Below are 17233 nucleotides of genomic sequence, written 5' to 3'. Positions count from 1 at the left end.
ATAACAGAGAGCAGAAGATCTAAGGCACTGCCTCACAGTATCCTGAGGCAGCACAGGGGTAGATTTTGTGTCAAAAATTAGAAAATTCTGAAGCACATTGACAAACATTTCCATTTGTTTTTTATATTGCAGTATAAAAATTAAGTCGTTTTCCAATCTTGCTGGTGTCTGCATAATTTGTTTTCTTTTTACTGGGTGAGAAGAAGGGATCTCAAGCATCAGTACAGACAGGACATTTTGGGGATGAGAAGAGAGTAAGAGGACAGCTGTAGTGGGGTTAGTGTTCTGTTTGTGTTGAGAGGCGGGTATCTGTGTGCATAGGCATTTGGAGTGAGAGTATAGGAGTGTGTGGATTGTCATTTTGGGGGTGGGAGCGTGGGTGTAGAATGTAGGAATGTGTGGGTTGTGTGAATGTTGGCTGTGTAGGAATGTGTGGGGAGGGTATGAGTAGCAAGTGGACAGATGGCTGGAGGTTGGTAGGGACGGGTGTGTGGATGGCAGGTGAGTGTGGCTGTGTCTGTGTGGGCATGTAAAAATGGGTGTGGTAAGTGTGTGTGTGAGGGTTATGGATTTACCTGGGGGGATGTAGGAATGTGTAGGTGTGTTTGTGTGTGTGTGTGTATATGGGGGGGGGGGGGTAAGAGGATGTGGGGTTGAATGGTGTACTGTGGATGTGTGTGGGTGAATGAGGAGTTGGGGTGTGTGGGGGCTATGTGTAGGGTATCTGGGTGTGAATGTTGGAGTGTGTGGTTTGTGAGTTTATTCTATTTATTTTAGATTTTTATATTCTGCTTTTTGACACTTCAAAGTGGATTGCATTCGGGTACTGTGGGTATTTCCCTGTCTCCAGAGGACTTATAATCTAATTTTGTACCTGAGGCAACGGAGGGTAAAGTGACTTGCCCAAGGTCATGGGTCTGTCGTAGTGGGGTGTGTGCATATATGGGTACATTGCTAGGTACTTGAAAGACCCATGGCTCATGCCCATAAGCCCTTCCACCCCACCCGCTGCCTCCCTCCCTCCCCCCTCCCCACAAGATTTTGCACCTGGCTTTGAGCATTAGCGAGATATGGCAAGTAATAAATTTCCAAAATAAATAAACTCAGTTATGATCAGCTTCCTCCCCCCACTCCAAGAACAAGCCTGTAAAAATACATAATTCAACATCACACTTTTAAAAATTAAAATAATACAGCACCACAAACTCCCTCTGCTATCAAGAACCTTGTGACACAACACAAAACCTTACAAAAAAATGCACAGGGTGACCCACTCCAGTCCTCAAGAGCCACCAACACGTATGGTTTTCAGGATATCCATAATGAATATGCATGAGAGAGTTTGCATCCACTGCCTCCACTGTATGCAAATGTATCTCATGCATATTCATGAACTCTCAAGCAATTAGGAAGAAAGCTGTTATTCATGAAACTGTTACTGTCTCAGAAACCTGATTGTTTTTTTGATCACAGAAACTTGGCTCAATGAACATAATGCAGTTTTTTACATCATTGTTTACTGCCAGGTTATACTTACCGTACATAGCTCAGCCTAGATAGGGGCGAGGGGAGATGGGCTATTAGCATCTTTAAAGATTCATTTAATTTTTCACCCAGGTATTGACTTCTCTTCCAGCTGCTTATAAGGTTTTATTTTTAACCCGTACCCAAATTACTAGTAATCTATGTCTAGGATATTTTCCGTCTGGGCTATGGGCTCATAATTCCTTGCAATTATTTGAAATGTTTACCTGTATGAATATTGACCTCACAAAAACAGTTGTACTTGGGGGATTTCAACATGCAGGTTGATCAGATTCCACCATCCAATGCATGCATAATCTTTCTCAATGCTATGTTAGCCCTGAATTGAGAGTAGATCATTTCATTCCCTACCCATAAGGCTGGCCAAACTTTGGACCTCTCTCTTTTTTTTTTTATTACTCTGTCTTTGTCTTTAATCTAAATGATTTGTATATTACCAATGTTTCTTGCTGTGACCATTTTTTTGGTTAGTTTATCAACTGGGTTGCCCACTGCACCATCTGTCAAACAAATCAAGTGTCCTTCAAAGGAGTGATACATTCTGTGGTAGAATAGCGCTATGGGGTGGCTGATAGGAACATTTCAGATTCCATTAAGTTCTGGTGCTCCACTGTTAAAACTGTAACTAACTAATGAATTAGCTTCCCCCCCGGAGCGGATAACTCTCAAGAACTCAAAAAGAGTTCCTTGGTTTCCCCTTCATCTGTTACTTAAGAAACATGCTCTGCGTAAGCTCGAGTCTCACTGGAGAAAACATTCCCCCGACGAATCCTTAGCAGCTTTTAGATTTCAATTAAACTATATAGAACACTGCTAAGAGAGCCTATTTTACTGATTGTATTATGTCCTCATCAAATTCTCGTGAGCTATTTGCTCCAGCGAAGAGGCTTCCCCATGCCCACCCCAGATACAACAAATCCCATTCCTGACGTTAATGAGAGCTTGGGTGATGCATTTGCATCTTTTTTTTTCTTCTAAGGTGTCTAAGATATGCAAGACTTTTGCAAATTCCATAATTTATGAGCCTGATTTTATCTGGAAGAGACAAAATGGTGTGATTTATTGTTGCAAGCATGCAAAAATTAAAATCCAGCTCCTTGTCCACTTAATTCCAGCCTGACAGTCTTATTGAAGATTGCTAGAGAGGACATTTTATAGGTCACTACCAAAATTATCCATGTATCCCTTTCATCTTGTATTGTCCCAGCAATACTGAAGCAAGTAGCTGTTCATCCCATTCTAAAGAAAAAAAAAATCCTTCTGCAAATCCAAAGGAGTTTTCAAGTTATTGCCCTATTTCTTCTCTTCCGTTTCTTGCTAAAGTGTTAGAAAATGCTACCCTCAATCAGCTCTGTGTTTTTTAATGATTTTGCCATTCTAGACCAACACCAGTTTGGTTTCTGTAAATTATCATAGTACAAAGCCCTCCTCCTCCTTTCCAGCAATGACTCAGTCCATCAGGGTTTTGACTCTGGGACACAATGTATCCTTCTCAATATATCTGCTGATTTGATATGATAAATCATGATCTCTTGTTGACCCGCCTTGTCAAGGATGGAATAGGAGGAACAGTATTGAATTGGTTCAATTCTTATTTGCGAAACAGGTCACAGATAAATTAAGATAAATTCTGAATCATCATCCTGGCACACATTGTCTACTGGGGTGCAACAGGGTTCCGCCCTCTCGGCAGCCCTGCTTAATATGTATATGTCACCACTCTTTCGATTTATTGGACTCATTGGGCTTTTCTTACAAACTCTATGCTAATGATATTCATTCCTTTTTCCCTTTAAAATCATCTTGGGATGATTCGCTTCATTTTGCGTCATCCTGTCTGCGGGGAGGAATATTGTCATTAAATATTGACAAGACAGAAATTTTGATTCTCAGCAGATTTCCAGCCTCCAGTATACCGACTGTTTTCTCTTTTGAAGGCCATGACATACGTATGTCACAGTTTAGACAAAATTTAAGGATGTTTCAAGACTCAGCACTTTCCATGAATTCTCATGTGAAATCAAAGGTTAAATCATCGTTTGTGAAATTACGGATGTTACGTCACCTTAAACCACTATTGATCCCCTCTAACTTTTCTACAGTTCTCCAATCACTTGTGTTGTCTGGCCTCGACTATTGTAATTCAGTAAACATTGGTCATCCTAATAAGATGTTACGCCCTCTCCAAATTGTACAGAACTCAGTGGCTCGTTTACTAACTGGCATAGTTCTCAGAGATAGTTACCCCCATTGTTCAGTCCCTTCATTGGCTCCCAGTCCATTGGCAGGTACAATATAAAACTGTGGTGATAGATTAAATGTTATCAGCAAACAGTCGTTCGCCCTGGATTAATTAAACTCTTCACATCTAAGCACTTCTGCGTACTCTCTGCAAGTCAGTACTTATTGTAGAACCCTTTACCTCGTGAAGCCCATTTAAATGAGACTTGTGAGAGAGGGCCTTTTGGATCACTGGACTAATAATATGGTACACCTTGCCAGCTCAAATTCGCAATATCAAAGAAATCAAGTCATTTAAGAAAGCCCTTTGGAACAGATAGTTACTTTGTCTGGCAGTAAAATGGTCGCTGGCAAAAATAAGGCAGTTAATTTAATTTGAGTTTGTTTTGTCTTGTTTTATGTTTTTAAATGATTGTGTATGTTTTTGTAACCACTTTGAACTATTTGGAGGGTGCAGGCTAGAAATTTTTAAAATAAAAATAATAAATATAGATATCCTGAAAACAAGTCTGTTTGTGGCTCATCAGGACCAGAGTTGGCCACCTCTGCTATAGAGCAAACCTGCCATACCAGAATATCACTAACTGCCAGACTCAAACACCAACAATCTTAACCATGAAAAAGCAGCACTGCAAATATTACATCAGGACCTAGAACACCAATACACCACTTATTGATAAAACAAAAAAACTTTTATAGTTTCCTACACAAACTACAGACTAGCGGAATCCCTCATCTCAGTCATACATGAAGAACACAAAAAGACTTGCACCAAATACAGAATATCTGATTGCAAATTAGAAATTAGAACTGTGCAGACAAAAATTAGAACTGGAAACAATGAGAAGTCAAACTTTGCATACCGAGTTTGACTGGAGAAAGAGAAACCAATATGCATTATTTAGTGCACCTCCTATCCTGGGCAAAATACAAGAGGTGCACATTCCCAAGCTGACACATTCTATTCACTAAAGTGAAAATAACATGGATTTTTTTCCCTACCTTTATTGTCTGGGCATTTTATTCTTGTAATCGCATTTGTCTCTTTTCTTCCATACTCTTGTCTATCTTCTCCTAACTTCCAGGGTTTCCTTTACATTTTCTATCTCTTCTCTCTTCTCTTATCTTCTGCCTCTCTCCCTTTTTTGTCTCTAATATTGATCTTTCCTTTCATCTCTTTTCTGCCTCTATCCACTCTAAGCTAGGTTTCACTCCCTCCCCTCTCCCGTTCTCCAGGCCGCAATCTCCCTCTTTACACTTCACTTACTTACCATCTTTTCTTCTCCCACCCCAGCTCATCTCCCCACTTTCTCACCCCCTTCACAGCCCTCCCAGCCTCCCATTCTCACTCCTTCCTCAGCCTGTTTCCCTCTGTCTTTCACACACTCCCAATATTCTCCTATTTCCATCATCCCACCCCCCCAGTCCACAACTTACTGTCCTCTGCCTCTCATCTCCCTCATTAGCCCCAGCTTCTTGTTTCACTCATCCTCTCCTCTTCCTCCAGCCCCTTTCTACTGTCTCTTATCCCCTACCCAGTCTCTTTCACCCAGGGCCAGTGCAAGGGAATTAGGCACCCTGGGCACCTTCTGCCTTGCACCCGCCCCCCTCCCCGGTCACGCCACCACCTCCATTACGGGGCGTGAGCCATGTAGGGGCGCGAGTGGCAGTGTCGCAGTGGCAAAGAGGAGTGCCACCCCCCCCCCCCCGGTCGCTCCGCCACTCCCATTGGGTGGGAGCCATGTGGCGCTGCTGCTCAGGGCCCCACATGGCTCACGCCCCCTAATGGTTGGTGCCCTAGGCCCAGGCCTAGTTTGCCTAGTTGTTCCGCTGGCCCTACCTGCATCTCCTACCCTGTCCCATTTTTACCTTCTCAAACCCTTCACAGACCCATCCCTTCCCTTTGTCTCTTACCCCTTCCCCAGCCCATTCTACTGCCTCTCACCTACTCCCCAGCCCTCCAGGTCCTTCATAGCATATTTTAACCCCTCCCCAACCTTTTTCCCCACCTTCTCATGCCTCCACAACATCTCACATCTTGATCTCATACCTCCTAACCCATCTAACACACATACACTTATACCCCCTATCCAATTGCTGAGTCTCTGCTGTCGCCCCAATCTGTTTCCAAATTCCCAGTCTTCTCATCCAGTCTCTGAGTGCCAGCTCTCCCCCTAATTCCCAAGACCTCACTCCCCATTCCATACTTAAGTTTCTCACCCAGTCTGGGAGGCCCCATTCTCTTCTTCCCCCTACCCACCAATCTGGGATTCCTGCAATTTTTTTCCTCCTTCCCTGCTCATCCCCATTCCCCTCCTTATCTGGGGATCCCAATTCCTTCCACCCCTCCCCCATATCATCCCCTGATGTTTCCTCCATGAACTAGGAGCTTGATGCTTGTTTGTTTATATATATACAAGCCGTTAAGCCCGTTAAAACGGGCTACATCCCTCTGTCTCTCACCTCCCCCTCATTCTCTCTCCCCTCACTCTTCACCACCCCCTACCTCCCTCCCTCCCTCACCCACTCCTCCCCACCCTCCCTCTCCTCTCACTCAGTCCCTCCCTCCCACTCAGTCTCACTCACTCCCTCCCCCCTCTCTCCCTCCCTCTCACTCACTCAGTCCCACTCACTCTCACTCAGTCCCACTCCCTCCGTCCTCTCCCTCAGTCCCACTCCCTCCCTCCCTCTCTCTCCCTCCCTCAGTCCCACTCACTCCCTCTCACTCAGTCCCCCCTCCCTCTCACTCAGTCCCTCCCCCCCAGTCCCTCCCCCTCACTCAATCCCTCCCTCCCACTCAGTCCCTCCCTCTCACTCAGTCACTCCCTTCCCCCTCTCTCCCTCCCTCTCACTCACTCAGTCCCACTCACTCTCCCTCAGTCCCACTCCCTCCCTCTCTCTCCCAGTCCCACTCCCTCCCTCAGTCCCACTCCCTCTCACTCAGTCCCCCCTCTCCCTCTCACTCAGTCCCACTCCCTCCCTCTCACTCAGTCCCTACCCCTCAGTCCCTCCCCCTCACTCAATCCCTCCCTCCCACTCAGTCCCTCCCTCTCACTCAGTCACTCCCTCCCACTCTCTCTCTCCGTCCCTCCCTCCCACTCAGTCCGTCCCTCCCTCTCTCTCTCTTCTCCCTCCCTCGCTACTGGCTGCTACCGCCGCCCGCTACCGCCGTCGCCGCCGCTCGCTACTGCCGTCGCTACCGCCGCCGCCCGCTACCGCCCGCTACCGCCGCCGCTCGCTACCGCCCGCTGTCGGTACCGCCGCCGCTCGCTACCGCTGTCGCCGCCCGCTGCTGCCACTGGACGCCGCCCGCTACCGCCGTCGCCGCCGCTCGCTACCGCTGCCGCCGCCGCCCGCTACCGCCCGCTGCCGGTACCGCTGCCGCTCGCTACCGCCATCGCCGCCCGCTGCTGCCACTGGACGCCGCCATTTTTTTTCTTTCTGACGCTGGCTCAGACCGACGTGCTCGCCTGCACATGCGCGGTAGAGCTGGTCTCTACTGCGCATTTGCGGCACGTCGGTCAAGCTTCGTTTATCTAGTAAGATTCCGTTTTTCAGCAGTTCAAAGCAGATTACATTCAGGTAATGATGCTGCCCTGCCTTTCTTACCTTCATCTCCACCATCAGTGTCCTGGTTGGTGCTATAAAAGAGCTGCTTCTTGAGTTTCTGGTTCCTCCTCACTTCCTGTTAGGGACCCTGCAATTTATACAGCAGGGCTGTTTGAACCACAAGAGGCTCTGTAGAGAAAGTATGTGCATGAACTGCACAGGCAGTGAAAGGAAATGAGGAGTCAGCATTGCAGGAAGAAGCTTCAGTTTTACAACACCAGGCCCAGACAGGGATGGAGGGAGATGAAGGTGAGTAAGGCAAGGGCAAGATACATTTTGAAACTCCTGGAAGGACAACAGAGACTCAGGGCTTTCAAGAAAGACTCGTAGCATGAGCCCTATGTGCCCAGAGTTAACTCCTCTGTATATGGGTAGTAGGTGATGGGGATTAAGAGAAGTTGAATTGAATTGGAGTAAGAGGATGTATGTGTGTGTGTGTGTGTGTGTGTGTGTAAGTATGGGGTGTGGGTATAGGAGGGCATGATGATGATGGGTGTTGGTATGCGTGTGTATGGAAGGTGTGTGACAGAAGTGCAGGGGTGGAGGCTCTAAAAACTAATTTTGGTGGCATCCTTTGTCAGTTGCATCGGTTATTTTCCCTGTCTCTCAACTCTCTCTGCCTGTGTTGCTTTGTGGCAAAGTGCTGATTTGGGGGGTGGGGGGGGGGGGGGGGAATTTGAAATGGAGTGCTAGTCAGCATTCTAACACTTTCCCATAGAAAACAATGGGGGATGTTTTTGACGGCTTGGTTCTCTGAAAATACCCAATATTTCTGGTTTTTAAATTCTTCTGAGATGTTCACATTTTCCTCCTCTATGCCAAATTTGGTTAATTTCCATCCCTTTCTTGGAGAGTTATTGTCCCTACAGCTGGGCAGATGGACATTGATCCCTTTAATTTAATTCCTTCCAACATTCCGTATGTTGGAAAGCATAGAAAGGAGTCAGAGTGAACAGAAATGCTTTATTGCTCTTACTGGAGGTGAGCATGGCCAGGCTAGATGAATAAAACCTGTAAAAAATAAAATTTCAGGAAAGCAGAGAAAAAGAATGAGTCACTTACCCTAACTCCCATGAACCTGTCCCTGAGAACGATCCAGGAAAGCAAGAACACAAAAGCTTTGTTGCAGCAGAACAACACGGAGACATCTGTCGTGTTGATTTTCTTTATTGCATATAAGTAAAGGTAGTTCGTGAGGGTCCAAAGAACACCAAACGGTGCAGCCTTGGTGAAAAACACCTTCAAGGTAATTCCATTGTCTCCAAAAAATCTGCAGCACTCCCTAAAATAACGAAATACATGAAAGACCTTGCTATTATAAAGAGCATGATTATTCATCCATTATAAATGAAACACAGCTTAAAACAACTGCTATTCCCTCCCTTAATATGATCAAGCCATTCAAAAAATCCTGAATATACGTGTCATGAAAAAATGACGATTCTAAATGGAATGAGTGCTCTAAGGCATCCTCTTCTGACAGAGAACTTTATTTTCCATTCAGCAGGATACAGGCCAGGCTTGGTAGACATTTCAATTTTTATTTCTTTTTTTGACCTGGCAGTTTCCTCCTACTGCATTGTACTTCCAGCTCAGTTGAACAGAAGGCTGCACCAACTTTATATCCCCCCCCCTCCCCAGCATATCTAGTCTGGACATTGCAGCGATGGTTCTGGGGCAGAGGCCATGCACCAGGGCTCCTTCTGAAACCCTGCAATCATGGGCCCTGAATCCGGCCACACGGTGTCGCCCTTAAGCAATGACCACGGCCCCTTCCTTCCTGGAGGCTGGGAACGCTGCCTCTGTAGCCAGCCTGGTTGATTTGGGGAGCAGAAGACCCAACTCGGGATCAAACTGGGGGGGCCTTCTGCATGCCTGTGCGCAGCACTGCCTCCGAGCCGCTGGGCTGGCCCCTTCTCCAATATTTTACATTCAGATGGGTTTCTTGCTTGCCCCAAGAGAGACATCGCTGCTTGAAAAATAATTTATCAGCCTGAAATGAATAAAGGATTAAGTAGGGAGCCGTTCTATAGGAATTTAATTAATCACACCATCAGATATGGGACAGGTGGATAAGAGATGAGAAAAGAAATATCGTCTTTGGATTAGGAAAGCTTGCGGGCTGCAATTTTCAAAGATATTAAAATGGCTTCTTCCTTAAAGGGAAACTATAGATTGTTATATAGAATATAGTTAACTCCAGTTCTGTTGTCACTCATATGGATAATAACAGTTTCTCTAACTTACATTGGAAGGGATGTGAGGCCAGGGGTTGATGGGCCTTTCCCCAAATACATTGGGAATGCGTAAGATTAAAATACTTTCTGGACAAATGTACAGGATACAAGTATTACAGATGTACACTTAGAGCCGCAGACATTTCTATACACCATTACTAGATTTACCATATGAAGCGTGTTATAATTCTCTGAGGTCCATCTTCAGAGGCATTTAGTCAGATAACTCACTAGTTATCCAGCTAAATGAATATATGGGGACTTATCCAGCTAAATTGTAGTTGGATATCATTATCTGGCTAAAATTTAGCTGGATAAAGTAGAGGCGTTCCAGGGGCATTTGGGGAGGAGTTAACACTGATATTCAGAATTAGTCCGATATCTGGCTAACTCTGGTCATATTGTGCAGCTGCCCTAAAGTTAGCCGGATAAATTTATCTGGCTAACTTTGCTGCTGTCAAAAAAGAGGTCCATATTCAGTCACAGTCTGCATAGCAAAGTCACTTCTGACTTTTATATGCAGAAAGTACCAAGCAGATCTAGGTGGTGGTTAGTCAAAATATGAAATATTGCTGCAGTGCAAAAATTGACAACTACACTTAGACAAGATGTAAGTTTTGGGCAAAAGTAAGGCACAAAAAGGACAATTGTGAAAGGGATTGCAGGGTAACTTAGAGGCTGATGTAAAAAAAAAATAAAAATTGCTGAGAACTTAATTTTAGGCCCCTAAATCAGGGATGCAATTCATTGCCCAGATTTAGGCTCCTAGGTTAGCAGCATAGTGCTGAAAATCAGTACCAAGTGCCTAATTTTATTTTCTATGCACTCATTACACAATAGTCGAGATGGGGCATAATAAGTACCTGGACTACTGATCGAAAGTCGGGGAGATGTAAGAGTGGTTTTAAACCATGTAACGCTCTAGGATGGTAACTTTTAAACTAGTGTGAATGCATGCGTATGTGGACATGCGGCCATGTATGCATGAATCTTATACGTGCAAGTGCATACGCATAAGCATTATATAGAATATACCTAGCACAAGTATGTGTGCTCCTAATTTTAAGTATTTTAAATAAGCAGCTGATATTCATACATTTTCCTTGGGAACTGTGAGCTTTGACACATGCAAGTGAACTTTTTATAACATACATGGATGAAGGGAATGACCAGTTTTACAGGTTAGTCCACCAGTCATCAATACCCACCCCTGGTTCTTTAGCCTGCACTCCCTCCCAGAATTCTCACAAAATATCACAGAATACTTGCATAGCTTTACCCACTATATGTGCAACTGGCTGATCTCAGGATGTTCAGTGGGAGAAACAAAAAGGTGTGAAAGAGGAGAAAAATTCTCAGACGGGCAATTTAGCTTGTGTGAATATGTATCCACAATGGTTCAACAAGTCAAACAGCCCCGTGAATGGTCCACTAACCAGAGAGGGAACATTTGGATGTTATGTGGGCGTAGAGCATATATGCACATTCCCCGCAGATGGAGAGGCAGATGTACTCTAGGCTACATCCTTCCCTCATACTATGCAGTCAAAAATTTACCTAAAGCAAGACTCCGTAACAAAAGGGAGATGATCAAGAGTCCCATAGATAAGTATACAGAAACCCAGGTAGCTAGAAGCCTGTTTCCCCCAATGGGAACAGCTATGAATTACAGAGACTTACACATCCTAGCTAACTGGACGACTGCTCTATTTAATCAGACAGTCCATGCATTAAAACTACTCACAACAGATGTTTCCCAGATTAGAGAGGTAGCATTACAGAACCGCTACGCTTTAGATACAGTTTTAGCTTCAAAGGGTGGGGTCTGTGCATTAATTGGATCTCATTGCTGTGTATACATATCAGATTATAAAGCAAATCTCACACATACCATTGAGCAGATAGAGGCCATGATTGCCGATGCACCGCTCTCAGACAGAACATCGATATCTCCATGGGACTGGTTATGGTCCTGGCTTCCTGATATCGGTGGTCTCAAACGAATCATTCCTATTGTAATACTTGTAATTGTCTTGCTTATTTGCTTGTGCTGCTGCAACCAGCAGAGAACATCAATGCCCCAGTGAAGCTGCCTGAGTTCCACAAAAATACCTTCACAAACCAGGCCTCAGAGGTCACCATGAGGAGGAGGGATCCTCATTCATTGGGCCATTCATTTCATGCATTGAAGCTGTACATGCATACCTAGTGGATTTATGGTACGCGCGTAAGAATGGATGGTACACACATATATACTTTTTTTTTTTAGTTACACGCAAACCATAAATCTGCTAGACATACATGTATAGTCGCAATGCATGAAACATGCAAGTCCCTAGGGTTTATATCAGGGCTTCATCCAGGGTCAGCCTTGGAATTCAGAATGGAAGTCCTAACTTTCAGACCAGCTAGAAACCTGAAGCAAGTGGAAGTAGCAGATAGTCCAAGGCCATACATTCAGGCATCAGGGATTGCTGGGGTTTAGTCTAAAGGAGTTTCTGAGAAGTAGGAAGTTATTTGCAGCAACCTTAGCCCTACGCAGCCTGCTTGCTGTGGAGCTGCCTGTATGCAAAAGCTTTATTGCCAAGTTTCTCTGCTCCAGGGAGCAGTTCTAATTCCTGCTTCAACTTTTATTACCTATTTTCTGATTCTAGCTCCAGGCCTGCAGTTTCAGTGTATGCCCAGGCCTTGGGAGTTAGCTACTTTCTAGATCCAGGTCTCTGTCTACATGAGTGCAGCCTCTGACTCCTGGGTGTTTCTCAGCTGTGCCTGGTCCAGCCTAAGTGCCCATGCCTAGGTCTCGGTCCCACTCCAAGCTCTGTAAGTATCTTAAGAGCGGTAACTTGACAGAATGCAGTTCTTCTGTTTATTATTTTCATCTTCCATTTCTTCACAGAATCACCAGTGTTTCTGATCAGGCCCGGCACCACCTGGTGTGCAATTGCACAGGGTGGCACACCCGGAGGGGCAGCGTCGGGAGCAGGGAAAGGCCCGCGAGGCCACCGGTGGACCCCTCTCACAGGCAGCCAAGAAGAGGAATTGGCTATGAGGCCTCTGGTGGACCCCATATCACCAGCAGCCCAGAAGAGGAAGATGCTTGTGAGGCCGCCAGTGAACCCCATCCCACCGACAGCCAAATAAAGAAGGAGCCCGTTCTCCTACTCCTTCCCAGTGCTTGTGTTCGCTGTCCAAAACACGTGCAGCTAGCAGATTTTCTATGCTGATCTTGCGATGTATGAGATCAGCATAGAGGAAGTGCTAGGCTCGTGTGCATGGCTCCCAGTGGTATGTGTGTGTGTGAATGAGGGCCTTACTGGGGTGTGGTGTGTATGAATGGGAGCCTGACCTGGGGGTGTGGTGTGTGTGAATGGGAGCCTGACTGGAAGATTGTGTATATGTGAATAAGAACCTATCTGGGATATGTGTGTGTGTGTGTGTGTGTGTGTGAATAGGAAGCTGTCTGGGATGTGTGTGTATTTCTGTGTGTATGAGATCCTGACTGTGATGTGTGAGTGTGTGGGGGGGAAGGTGTAGGAATCTGTCTCGAGTGTGTGTGTATGTATTAGAGAAGAGCTTCATTTTTTCGTATTGGGACATATATCTGTTCGGGTGCTTCGTCAAAAATTTCGTTTTTCGGCAGGTCATTTTTTGTCGGCGCAGATCGGGAAAACGAGTCGAAAAAAAAACAAATTGGGGAAAAAAAACGAATCGGGAAAAAAAACGAATCTGAAAAAAACCACCCCAACCCTTCAATTTTACTTTCTTAGAACCCCGCCTCCATCCCGATCCCTCCTCAAGACTTACTAAAAGCCCTGGTGGTCCAGCAGGGTCCCATGAGCGATCTCTCCCTCTGGGCCGTCAGGCCTGCTATGAATCAAAATGGCGCCGATGGCCCTTTGCCCTTACGATGTCACAGGGGCTATCGGTGCCATTGGTCGGCCCCTGTCACATGGTAGGAGCAATGGACGGCCGGTGCCATCTTGTGCTCCTATCATGTGACAGGGGCCGACCAATGGCACCGGTAGCCCCTGTGACATAGTAAGGGCAAAGGCTATCGGCGCCATTTTGAATACTGGCAGCCCGAGTGCAGGAGATCGCTCTAGGACCCCCGCTGGACAACCAGGGCTTTTAGTAAGTCTTGGGGAGGGATTGGGATGTGTGTGTGTGTGTGGGGGGGATTGTAAGAAAGTAAAATTGAAGGGTTGGGGTGTTTTTTTTTTTTGTTTAATAAATGTGCCCTTCCCCCCCCCGCACTAACCTGAAAAACGAATTTTCCCCGAAGTTCGGGGAAAATCCGTTTCGTGGTTCAGGGCCCCCGAACCACTATGAATTAGGCAATTTCGTTGAAATTGCCTAATTCGTGATAAACGAATGCACATCTCTAGTTATATATAAGAACCTGTCTGGGGTGTGTGTGAATGAATGGGAACCTAACTGGTGGGTGGGTGTGTCTGTGTGTGTTGTGTGTGAGAATGGGAACTTGTCTGGGTATGTGTGTGTGTGAGTGAAGAAAATTTGTGCTGCCTCACTAATCCATGACTTACTCAGGATGACGGGAAATAAAAGGTTTTCAGGTATGGAGAGCAGTGAATTTTCCATCCTTATTAGTTCTACTTATTGGTTGTCTGTGTCTGCCATTTTGAAATCATTTATTGTTGTTTGGGAAATTTTTAAAATTTTGTCTGAGCTCTTAATTATTGCATGTTATTCTATTCCTTAGATCAGTGGTTCTCAACAGGTGTGTTGTGAGGTCACGGAAGGTGTGTCGCAGATCTAGCAGAAGGCTGCTCCTTCCTCTTCAGTTTGGACAGGAGTTGGCTGATTTCTCCTTTATTGGGTTTGAGAGGAAACTGCCCTTGCTTCCTTCTACTCTTCCTGGCCCAGTGGGAGGTTATTCCCTTCTTTCACCCAGATCAGAGCGAAATATCATCAACTACTGTTCATATGGGCCTGGCAGGACACCAACTTTATCTTCCTCTACCTGGCCTGGCAGTGAGGCTGCTGATGCTCTCTTCACCCCATGGGGCCTGGATATGACAGCAGGAGCTTGAGGAAGAGGGGTGTGTGCTCTAAAGAGCCGCTGCTGCTGCTGCTGCTGCTGCCTCATCTTTTTCCTCTCATCTGCTGCTGGGAGGGAGACTCTGGATTGGACTGAAGAATTATGCTGGCTGGGAACCAGGAGGAGGGGAAAAAATGCTGGACAGGAAGGCCTTGTGAGATAGGGACTCAGGAGTCTGCTGGGTAGGAAGGGGTAGGGGAAAGGAGGTTTGGGTTGCTGGGTAGGGAGACGTAGAGTAAAGAGGGACTGGAGGCTGCTGGGCAGGGAGGAGAGATGAAAGTGGAAGGAGAGAGGAAGGTGTGGGGCCTGCTGGGTTGGGAGAGCAGGGAGGTCAGGGGATGCTGAGCAGGAAGGGGTGGAAAAGAGAAGGTCAGAGGTATGCTGGGTAGGGAAGGGAAGGGCAGGGAGTGTTGAGAAGGGGAGAGAGGAGGCACGGGGAGAGGATGCAGAGGTGGGGAGTGTTGGAAATGTTGGACAGGGATATGAGAATGTGAAGGGATGATTGAGTAGTTGGGAGAAGTGAGGGGTGATGGGGGCATGGAAAGGTGTAATGAGGTACAAGAGCCATAATGTCAGTTTTGAGAATATGCATTTCTTCTATCTTGGAACTTTGCTTAGTATGGGAGGAAATATATTTCTGTTTCTATTTTTCCATTTTTGCACTGCATACAGAAGGTCGTCTTGGGGTTTCGATTCCAGTTTTTTGTTTCCGCATTTGTAATTTGTGGTATTTTCTTCTATGTTAGGTGAAGGTAGGTCTCTCTGTGTTCTGTGTGTATGTGAATGAGATGTCGTACTTTACTAGCAAGTAGGGATTTGTTATCAGTCTTATTTGTTGTATTTTCTCCATATGATAAAGCACTGGTAGTGAACTGCCGCCTTTTCATGGTTAGGGCTGTTTCCATTTCCATTTCTTGGAGTTTGTGCTGCTTCGGTGTGGCAGGTTTGATAAACATGTACAGAATGGGGTTTTGGGTCTTTTTCCCCAGTTTTTGTATGGTGAGTTGTACAGGGAAATGTCTTAGTTCTGCTCTGCACTCATTGTTAGGAAGCGGTAGATTCCTGTGGATGCAGAATGATGGTCATGTGTTAAGTGTGTCACGCATGTGAGCGTCATCTCTCAGGTGTGTCCTGTAAGAAAAAAGGTTGATAACCACTGCCTTATATCATTATAAAAAGAATAGTCCCAAGTATGGTTTTACTAATATGATTGATATTTATTCCTTGATTTTACTGTTTGATGAATGATTTATGAGGACTGGTAATGTTTGTTTCTCCATTGCTGCACTGCATACAGAGTCTGGCTTGTTGTGGGTTGCGGTTTCTGGTTCAGTTTCTCTTTATGGTTTATAGTCTCTCTCTAATCTGAATTTGGTGAGGGTGAGTCCGTGTTCTGTATTTATTTAGTCATTTTATATACCGTTGTTCCAAGTTATGATCGCAATGGTTTACATCATGACAAATATCATAGGTACAGTTACATTCATTAGAAGTGTTCACAAATCATATAAAAAAAAAAAAAAAAAGAGGAAGAGGCAGCACAGTAGTTGTTCGAACACGGAGCAAAAATGCTAGCACCGGCTCTGTTTCTGATTGTATTTTGCACTGCTATCAGTTCTTCGTATGTGTTCAGTATTTCCTATGCTCTGTGCTAGCAGCTGGTTAATTAGCGCAGTTATGATTCATCACCTAGGGTCTAAAACTAATTAAATGGTTCATAGATATAAGGCACTCAACATAATTAGACCTCTCAGATGGCATTTACTGAGTGTAGGCATGAGAACTTACAGTCTGTCTAGAAAGAATAAATCAGTGTGCTTTAAGCTCCTTCAGTGGCCTAGTCAACTTACAGCATTAGTTTGAATGAGAGGTTAACCTTGGACATCCCATTTCAATATCACCCTGGTAAGAGGTATTCGCAGGCCTCAAAGTTATGCCAGAAGGCTGCAGGTTACTGTTGGAAAAGGCCGCTGTTCTTAGCAAATATCATATGCTCTTTTGCATAAGCATATGGCTGCCTTTAATCTACTATTTTTCCACATACCTTTGCAGTTAGGTATTGCCTTAATTAACTTGTGGCACATATTCCTGATTGCAATTGTTTCATCTTCCGCCTGTTCATATCTCATTGCTACTGCAGAATATTACACACTAGGGATGTGCCTTCAGGATCTGTCTTCATTAAATCGAAAATAGGAAATGTTAATGAAACTTCCGGTTTCATTTTTAAAACTAAATGAAAGTGAACTCAATTTCATTTATTCTCCTTTGTTTCATTTTATTTTTAAATTGTCTGGTCCCTGCCCACCAACCCATCCCCTTTCCCTGCCCTTGGACACTCTTACCCCATGAGGTCCTTAAAAACTCCATGGAGCTGGTGTGATCCCTGGCCGTTGCTGCCCTACTGCTGCTGCTATTTCATATGATGCCGCCAGATCAAGGTTTGGGTCTTCATCATTTTCTCCCACACAAAATGGTGCCAGCTTTGTTCTGCCAGCTCCGTTTGAAATAGTGGCAGCAGCGGGGTTGAAGCAATTGGGGA

General features: G+C 45.3%; 1 protein-coding gene across 2 annotated transcripts in view; it reads right to left on the bottom strand.

Moving 5' to 3' along the window:
- Positions 1–17233, bottom strand: part of SLC35F3 (solute carrier family 35 member F3) — a 461576-nt gene that overhangs the window by 49378 nt on the left and 394965 nt on the right. For both annotated transcript variants that reach the window (XM_029593874.1, XM_029593875.1), the window contains one exon: positions 8458–8677. In XM_029593874.1, coding sequence (XP_029449734.1) covers positions 8458–8677 — 220 coding nt within the window. The remainder of the gene's footprint in view (positions 1–8457; positions 8678–17233) is intronic.

The sequence above is a fragment of the Rhinatrema bivittatum genome, chromosome 3 (assembly GCF_901001135.1).
Source record: "Rhinatrema bivittatum chromosome 3, aRhiBiv1.1, whole genome shotgun sequence".
Lineage (NCBI taxonomy): Eukaryota > Metazoa > Chordata > Amphibia > Gymnophiona > Rhinatrematidae > Rhinatrema > Rhinatrema bivittatum.
The sequence above is the reverse complement of the archived record's forward strand: the minus strand, read 5'-3'. Positions and strand labels throughout refer to the sequence as shown.